Source organism: Hesperophylax consimilis, chromosome 14 (genome assembly GCF_061612785.1).
Source record: "Hesperophylax consimilis isolate HC1 chromosome 14, BYU_Hcon_1.0, whole genome shotgun sequence".
Lineage (NCBI taxonomy): Eukaryota > Metazoa > Arthropoda > Insecta > Trichoptera > Limnephilidae > Hesperophylax > Hesperophylax consimilis.
The window spans coordinates 18,739,221-18,748,781 of record NC_142849.1 but is presented as its reverse complement, the minus strand read 5'-3'; the positions used below and the strand labels follow the sequence as shown (position 1 = coordinate 18,748,781).

General features: G+C 37.2%; 1 protein-coding gene across 4 annotated transcripts; it reads right to left on the bottom strand.

Annotated features, from left to right (window-relative positions):
- Positions 1-349: 349 nt before the first annotated feature.
- Positions 350-4,586, bottom strand: LOC149417994 (uncharacterized). Of its 4 annotated transcripts, none has more exons than XM_089639575.1 (4): positions 3,302-4,586; positions 2,730-3,150; positions 2,444-2,578; positions 350-2,293 (listed from the first exon to the last, which is right to left on the bottom strand). In XM_089639575.1, the coding sequence occupies exons 2-4, from the start codon at positions 2,806-2,808 to the stop codon at positions 396-398; spliced, it is 2,112 nt and encodes a 703-aa protein (XP_089495701.1). In that variant the 5' UTR covers positions 2,809-3,150; positions 3,302-4,586; the 3' UTR covers positions 350-395. The 4 variants fall into 4 exon arrangements, with proteins under 4 accessions (XP_089495701.1, XP_089495702.1, XP_089495703.1 ...); XM_089639576.1 differs by having other exon boundaries at positions 2,730-3,436; positions 3,589-4,586; XM_089639577.1 differs by having other exon boundaries at positions 2,730-3,678; positions 3,757-4,586.
- Positions 4,587-9,561: the final 4,975 nt, after the last annotated feature.

Genomic DNA, 9,561 nt, shown 5'->3' with positions numbered 1-9,561 from the left:
TTTTGGGGTATTATGCCGTGTTGTGCTACGACCTTCTTCAATGTGTCGAACAGCGTTAGTGTCCATTATTAGAAGAAGGTAGCGCAATACGGCATAAAACCCAAAATAAATCAGGCTAATCTATCATTCTACGCTCATAGTATACTTCCTCTGCCAGTTCTATGCCTCATTGCCATACACATTAAGATTGGTATCAGCATTCCATTTTTTGCATTTTAAGTCTGTGAATGTACTACTGTATCATCCCTTAAAATTTGGTCCATAGTCAAGCAATCTATCGTATGGTTACTATGTTTATACCTGTTGAAATAAAGTTGGCTGAGGTACATAAAAAAAAATTAATACAAAGTTAGATTCTGAAGAAAATATTTATTACAAAAATGTTATAATAATTTTTAAATTCCATCTTCTCCGTCACTCTCCGAGCCATCATTCTCCCGAGATGGACCGTCCTCAGGCTGCAAATTTTTATAAAAATCATGATAGGTGGACGGAATGCTGCCTTTATCACACAATTTGAGTAGGTCCTTTAATTTGTCTTGGCCTATTTTTGGCTTTGAAAAATACAGTCTTTCTACTTCTACGCTTGCACAGGATAACGTTCGAAGCCGTCTTCGCTGAATGTTAAGGGTATCAAAGTCATTTCGGCTCAATTGATACTTATAAAAAACAGTAGTGGGTTCACCTTTTCGGTATTGAAACCACTTTACTTTGAGCCACTTTAATTTGTCTCCATTTTCTGATATATTTTTGTTTGTCATAACTTTATTGCTGTATTTTTTATAGTTAAGGAAGTCAGCATAATCCATTTCCACAACCTTGTGGTATGGTTTAGAAGTTTTTGCAGTACGGGCAACAACGTACCATCCATCTGGTGTGAACACGTCTATTTTTCTTCCTCGGGCCTCTATTGTGGAGTGCACAGAATCGCACTCCATCTCTGAGTGCCCTGATTCCATAAATTTTTGATTGATGACGTCAATCGGCAGCTGTTCCACTGCACGTAGGAACATAGCGGATACTACTGAGTTCCGATTTTGACCAGAAGCCGTTTCCGAGTACAGCGTCACTACTTTTTTGGGGCCTAATGACACCAAGAGGTTCCACAGACACGTAGCGATCTCCGAAGCACCCTTTGTGCCCACACCTTCGTGCCACATGTAATTCGTTGCTTGTCTGGAAGCCAGCTCATACACCGTGAAGTTATACGTTTTTAATTTTTTTGTATAATATAACTGTCCCACTTGTAAGCTCGGAGTCAATAATATTTTTTCCAGATCCATAGTGAAGCAACTGATGCTAGGATCATTCATAGCTTGGGCTTTGTCAATTTGTTTGTGTTCCCTTGCTTCTGTTTTTCTTGTTAAATGAAGATTAAATTGATCTTCGTCTCTTGACTTCTCTTCGTCAGACTTATTTTTGTACTGCGTACAAAAATCACACTGATCCTTTTTTGGTGTGTGAAATCCATAATTGAATTCTGTCACAAATATTTGTTTGTAGAAGCCGAGCTTTTCTGGTACCACGTTACGTTCTTTACAATACTCAACATAGTCTAAGTAAATTCTTGTCTCGCTCAAACCAGATGGCAAGTATTTTCTTTTACTGCTGCTCCGACAGTAATGCGAGGCAACTACGGGCAATGACTTGATGTGGTCCCTGATTATATTCCTAACTTCCTCGGATTTTTTGTTTGGCGGTTCCTTGCGACCTCTCTGATCTATTTCAGTGACACCTGAAGGAGTCAACTTTTTCATTGCACTTTCAACTTTTGTTCCCGAGATGACAAAGGTGGCCAAAAAAAATTTTTTGCACACTTGGACTCTCTCTCCATTTAACATTACCGTATATTCGAATGTATGTTGTCGTTTGATGGTGTCTCCACTACGGTATCGTCGTTTTACTGGAATACAATTTACATTGCCACCAATGAAGGCCCATCTCGCTCTGTCGGAATCCAGACTCAGATAGTCAGCCAACATTTGCTCCTGTTGAGATTTTCCTATTTTGGATGCGCAATTATAATGGCATTTACAGCTAACATCTCTAATTGTCCTTGCTTGAACTGTCTTTCCGGATCTGCTTTGGTATTCTTTACCTGCCATTCTCAATATCTTTTGGGAATTCCGTTTCCATTGGTTTGGGGTTCTCTTGCGTTTCCTACTTAAATCATCTGTCTGTTGGTTGCTTTCCAATATTTCAGAAATGGATGTTCCTGAGGCATTAACGTGGTGTTGATTTGAATGTTCTTGCCTGTTATTGTCTTCATTTTCGGAAAGGTTCACGTTCAAGTCTGTAAAACCGAACAAAGTGGTTTATTTCTTTGAAACACTGAAATAATTATTGAATTTTACAAGCAAATGATTCGCTGATAATCACAGGTTTTACAAGCCAACATAACAACTAGTATGCAGTAGTATTGTTAACAAATAAAAATACTGACCTCCCACATGCGTGCTTGGAGCGAAGCTTCGGAGCTCTGCGTATAATGCTGGGACAGCAATCTCATCCGGAACTTGCATGCCACCGTTCTGGCTGTGTTCTGCACATCCAGCTTGCACACCATTTAGAGGAGAGCCTGTAAAACAAAACAAAGTAGTTTACTTCTTTGAAACACCGAGATAAACATTGAATTTTACAAGCAAATGCTTCTCTGATAGTCACAGGTTTTACACAGCCAACATAATAACTAGTATGCATTAGTATTAATAACAAATAAAAATACTGACCTCCCGCATGCGTGCTTGAAGCGAAGCTTCGGAGCTCTGCGTATAATGCTGGGACAGCAATCTCATCCGGAACTTGCATGCCACCGTTCTGGCTGTGTTCTGCACATCCAGCTTGCACACCATTTAGAGGAGAGCCTGTAAAACAAAACAAAGTAGTTTACTTCTTTGAAACACCGAGATAAACATTGAATTTTACAAGCAAATGCTTCTCTGATAGTCACAGGTTTTACACAGCCAACATAATAACTAGTATGCATTAGTATTAATAACAAATAAAAATACTGACCTCCCGCATGCGTGCTTGAAGCGAAGCTTCGGAGCTCTGCGTATAATGCTGGGACAGCAATCTCATCCGGAACTTGCATGCCACCGTTCTGGCTGTGTTCTGCACATCCAGCTTGCACACCATTTAGAGGAGAGCCTGTAAAACAAAACAAAGTAGTTTACTTCTTTGAAACACCGAGATAAACATTGAATTTTACAAGCAAATGCTTCTCTGATAGTCACAGGTTTTACACAGCCAACATAATAACTAGTATGCATTAGTATTAATAACAAATAAAAATACTGACCTCCCGCATGCGTGCTTGAAGCGAAGCTTCGGAGCTCTGCGTATAATGCTGGGACAGCAATTTCATCCGGAACTTGCATGCCACCGTTCTGGCTGTGTTCTGCACATCCAGCTTGCACACCATTTAGAGGAGAGCCTGTAAAACAAAACAAAGTAGTTTACTTCTTTGAAACACCGAGATAAACATTGAATTTTACAAGCAAATGCTTCTCTGATAGTCACAGGTTTTACACAGCCAACATAATAACTAGTATGCATATTGTATTGATAACAAATAAAAATACTAACCTCCCACATACATGCTTCGAGAGACGTCCAGATTTTGCATGTTCAGGTCGTGTTCTGCACGTCCAGCTTGTACAGCATTCCCCTCAGAATCTACAAAACAAGTAAAACTGTCAGATTGTCGCATTGTTTTCAAACAATCGGAATCAACATTTTTAACTAGATTCTTACCTTTGAGGTTATGTTGATCCTGTGGATTTAAAACTGCTGCATCCATTTGTTTAGCACGTGAAGAACTCATTAGGTTCTGTGGATTAGCAGCTTTAGTTGATGCAATCATTTGTTTGCCACGTGAAGATTCCAATATGTTATGTCGAACCGGTGGATTTAAAGCAGCTCTGGCTGCTGCAACCATTTGTTTTCCGCGTGAATGATTCATTTCTTATCACTGTTTCACTAAATAAAGTTGAAAGTACAAACGTTTGTAGGCACAAAACGAAATAAAGCACAGAATCGCTGAACGAACCGAACTGATGTTGTATTAAAATAACACTGACCGACGCACTGAACACTGAACTGACAGTTCGCGATTCGCGATACTGTCGTGGGCGCAGACGTATGTGCAAGCGTGAACAAACCGACACGATAGGCATTTTGCTGAGTTAGAGGAAGACAACACTATAAATCATTGTCGAATGTGAGTAGAGGTGCGCACGCTTTCGAGAGAAGTTTGTGTTGCCAATGGCGTCAAGCCACGCATAAAATTAAATTATTGGGAAGTCAAAAGATCTATGTGGCTTGTCGTCATAGACTGCTTTAACTTGTGTAAAATTATTCGAAAGTCAAAAGTCTATGCGGCTTGTAGTTTTTGACTGCTTTGATTGTTTTCATCGATGTGTGTTAGATCTATTGGCAAATTTCAAAATACTCAATAACGGAGTGTTTTATGGCTTAAATCTTTTGACCACGGCAACTTTGAAGGTTTTCAAACACTTCTGCATACTTAACTCATTTTCGCCAAATTTGTGGCTTGACTCTCTTGACATCTACGGCGACGATTTTGTCAAATTTTGCTCTGCTGTGTATGAGAATTATAAATTATGTGTAAAAAAAATTCTCAAAAACATACCATTCGTTATTGTTTTATTTTTTACATTTATTCCCAAAAGTTACAGAGTATCAGGAGGTAATTCACCGTTTATTTCTAAATAAACAAATACTAGCCAATAGGTTGTAAACTTGACTAACTTATTTGATATATAGCCACTATTTGAGGTGTACAGTTTCGAGTACCGAATAGTTAACTTATAGATAAATTGTCAATCAAAAATAAACATTATCCTGTGGATAAGCTATCAAGAGGATGTTGAAATACCTTCTCAATATAATTTTAATTCTCTGTTCGAGGGTCTCTATGTGTATTATCGTCTCTGTGGTTGATGGGTAAGGTCCTCGACTACCAATCCAGAGGTTGTGGGTTCATCTCTTGGCATAATTTAAATTTATACTATTGAAGAAAAAGATAAAACTAATATGTATATCTAAATGAAGTCATAACTAGGAATTGAACTCAGAATCTTTTGTCTTACCGGGACAGGCATCTTAAACCACTCAATCATTAGGACCTATTTATTAAGCATCATATTTGTCGATATCATATTTCAAATTCAGAATTATGTATTCGACACATTACCCTATCCACATTTTGGTTTGGTATATATCAGTATATATACCATACATTCACATTGATAGTGTATGGTGAGCGATATGCTGAAATAGGCCAAGCCACGAAAATATAGCGTGGTTTGTCACAGTGTCATCTGGCAACTAATTGTTCCATATTTTTGTCATCCACGTTTTTAAATGGAAATAAAGTTGATGATGAAATTGGTTTGTAACCTAGATAGTGTCTCGGATAAAAATATCTGATTTTTTATTTGTATGGATAACCTTGACTTTGTAAAAACAACTCCTTTTTTCTTTTTAACTTATTTTATAAACTTATAATTTTCTTTTTAACTTATTACAACACATTGATGGTTATAACCCCCAAATAAGTTAAAAATGAAAAAAAAAAGATTTTTAAAATTTTATTATATTAAATAGGGTGTGATTTTATAATTGAGCCTCTCGAATGTAGACCATTTTAACTGACAAAAACAATTTTTGAGAAAAAGCATTTTGAATGTTTGGATGCATAAAAATAGAGTAGTTTTTATTAAAATTTTATTACATATATGACATACGTTCATACATTTCTATTGAAAAAATACATTTTTTAGTAATTTACATTTGTATTTTATTTTGAGTAAATAAAAGTTTATTTGAATTGTACTCAAGAGAAACGATAGGAAAAACGTCAATTTATCTAAATCATATTTTTTGGTATTCATAATGTAAACCAATTCGTTATAAAGATTAATCGAAAATAGGGATTCAGCTTTAAGCTTCGCCTTAATTTGTGGCTCGGTTCGCAAATGTATTCGTACCATTACGCGCGGAGTGACTGGCTATTGTCCTGTATTTATGTTCGGAATTCTTTTTATTAATAAATAACTACGAAATTTGGCTGAACCGGTTTTTAATAATACATCCGAAAACAATAAATAAACGTAGAAAATACAACAAAATGATTTACGAAAGGAAGGTTCGAGAATGTTCCGAAGCGCGTCACTTAAAACGCGCGGCAAAATAATTCGATGTCGCGGTTGCTGGTACTGTACTGACCATTTCGTTCACGTTGTCGCTTATCTAGGTGGAAAATAAAACATTCTCGAACATTCCAGTTGCTACAGAAACAAATATTAAAAAAATAAAAGAAAATGCAAGAAGCTTGTTTGGAAACTTCTAGAATAACGTTCTAGTGAAGTAGTGGCGTACCACTACAGTCCTACTCTCTTGTAAAAACACGTTTACAGGCGGACAATGCGGCCGGTGATGAGGGATACACTACCCTGCGGAGATAGCTTGCCCGTCCATCTCTGGGACAATATCTTGATTCGTTGTCCTGTCTTCCGATAACTGTTCACACTAGGACAGTGGGTCCCGAGCTGGGACAAAACAGTATTGTACAGTCCTCGTGTGATCGCTGCATTAGGTAGGTAGTTTATCGATTGTCTGACTTCTTCAGACAATCAGTTCCAATTTTGTAAACGACACTTAAATTCAAAAGCACATATTATGATTTAATTAAATCAGAGTTACGCAAGACGCACAGAAAACCGAAATGAGTATTTTTTGACAATAATACTTCGTCATTTCGTGACGTGCGTCTCGTAAAAGGACATTTTCGTCTATGAAATGTAAATATGATTTATGACGCCGTTTACGAAATACGTTTGAATACGGAACGTCCAAATACAACATGCACACTCATGCATACACACAGAATATTATATTTTAATGTATGTAAGTACCTACCTATAATAATTATTCGAATTATCGATTTCGGTTCCCAGTTCTCACCTAATAATCTGTTCTATTACACGTTCACTTCGGAGCGGCGGTACCGCGCGCCACTCCAGACCGCCGCACATAAAAAGTCAGGTAACGGTGTACAGTGCAGTGCTTTGTGAGACTTCTACCCGGCGGCCTAGGACGGCGCGTGGTACCGTCGCCGTCGCTCCGAAGTATACTTGTGGATGTACTGTAGAATGTGTAGAAACTATGAAATATCTCGGGGAGAGTCTTTATATGCGACGGAAAGCCCGATAGCGATATGAGTGGAATCGACTTCAATTCTCATTCTATGAAATAGATCAATGGTTCCCTGTTAGTTTTCCCCGAGTACCCATTTGGCCCATTCGCCCCATTGGGCGAAAGAGCCCAAACTTGGGTACCCTTTATATTAGTTAGTTAGCAGTCATTGTAGAATTACAATTTTCTTCCGAATAGTAGCGCAACCCCTTTGAAGTCGTTTGTTGTCATCCGCAGATTGATTGACTCAAAATATATTTAGACGATTTTAATTTTTGCGTCCGCGTACCCCTTCAAGCCACCTCACGTACCCCTAGGGGTTCCCGTACCACTAATTGGGAACCACTGAAATATATGAGGTGGGATAGGATTCGAAATGGAGTGTTTAAAGTAGGAGAGTAAAATTAGTAAAATCCCTTACATTTATTATATATATAGACAAAGATATTAAATTTAAAGAGTCTTAGATGCTCCCAAATAACTGGAGCCTTTAAGACTATCGCGTTCCTATTTGGGGTATGTTGTGGCTGAAGGTAGAGGGGAGGGGAAGGAAAAGTGATAGAATAAGGTGGGGAAGTACCAAGCTATTCAATTCTGGCCACCAAACACGGCTAAAGCTATGTTAACCGACTTTTAAATTCTGAATGGTGGTCTTACATCAGGGCGATACTGATAGTATCTTCTGTACGCCCCTTGTTGGTCTCTGAAGGTCTTGAGTCGGGCGTAAATCTAGCTCCATGAATAACTTCCTCCGTTTTCCAAACAAGGGTTTTTTCGCACATTAATGGTAGGTTTAATAATAGGTATCCTCTAATAATAAAATTACGGATAAATAATTCAGATACATTAGCAATAAAGGTGAGATGATATTAGATGCTGGCTCTAGGGCATTTAGAGATGGAATCGAAGAATTTTGGCAAGGAATTGACGACAAACTTTTTCAATGATTTGACCATAAATAAACCACTCACTAGATCGATGTCTTCGGGCTTATTGTTTGAAACAATTTGTTATTCTATTTAACCATAGATATGTCAGAATTTAGACAAATTTTATGCGTGCGACAATACTGCGTCACACACCATCGACAAGGATAAAGAAAATTCGAAAAAAGGCGCGACCATAGGAAATATAATTCTCATTTAGAGCCTACTTATAAGACTTAAATATTGAAAAAATTAAAATGTCAAAATATTACCCCAAGAAAGGAAAATGAAAAACTCAGTTACATATTGCATTTTTATTTCAGCAAGTCAATAAATTATAGATACAGGTTTAATCATTAACGAATAAGGTAGAACGATGGAATTCTACCTTGCATGATATAATCACGATCCGGTACAGCCTCACAGTACGCACATTCTTGTCTGGAACACGAATACTGTCTGAAAAAGAAAATAGATTCATTTCAGTTAAATTAAGGCAAATGATCAAGTAAGGAACAAAACAAAGAGAGGTTCTTACGTCTTTTTTTGGTTACAAACACGTGTTCTATTTTGTGTTCAAGATGTCAGGTTTAGGCGTTGGCAACGCGTAATTTCATAATGAACCCCTCGGCTTTTTGCTTTCGATTAAGAAATGAGAGCCACAAACTGACGAACACCTCTCTAATATTGGGTAAACAGTATATTCAAATGGAGTTGAAATGAAGTTGAATATTGCAAATAGGGCGATATAACACTCAACATCTTCCACTCTGGAACGTGCTGCAAAGTAAAGCTTTGACACAAAATGTTTGTTTAAATTAACTTTACATAACTTTTAGAACTTACGTCTTCTTTCCCACCATACGTATCTTCTAAATCAGTAAGATTGTGCAATTTCATAATTTTTTAATTGAGTTTGAATGTTGACACTGTCAAATTTGCAGTATATTATTACAGTATTAAAAAAATTGAAACGATTGGAAACTGGCAATTTTTTTGGTTATTGTTATAATATATTCTTCTTTATCACAGAAGTTGCTGTAAGTATCCTCTCTGGTACCTACCTAACAATGTGTGCGCGCGCTAGTACCTGATTGGGATATAAAATTTTAAATGCCGCTTAAATTAACGACCAATGAAATTGAGTGGTACCTACTTCTGAGGTTACGTTTAAGAAGGTTTTATCACTGTTTTATTACTTAATAAGATAAACTGATGATTTAAGAAAATGTAATTGCTCTTACTTAATAGTAGGTAGATACGCACCTTAATTTCACTTTAGCTTTTTTGAAGTGTCAACGAGCCATAAATTTGATTAGATTAGGCAGACTTACTCGAAGAATACCTGAACAAGTGATTTTTACAGCTCCCTGCTACGTTCAGGAAAATTTTCGCATTGCCAATATATCTAAAT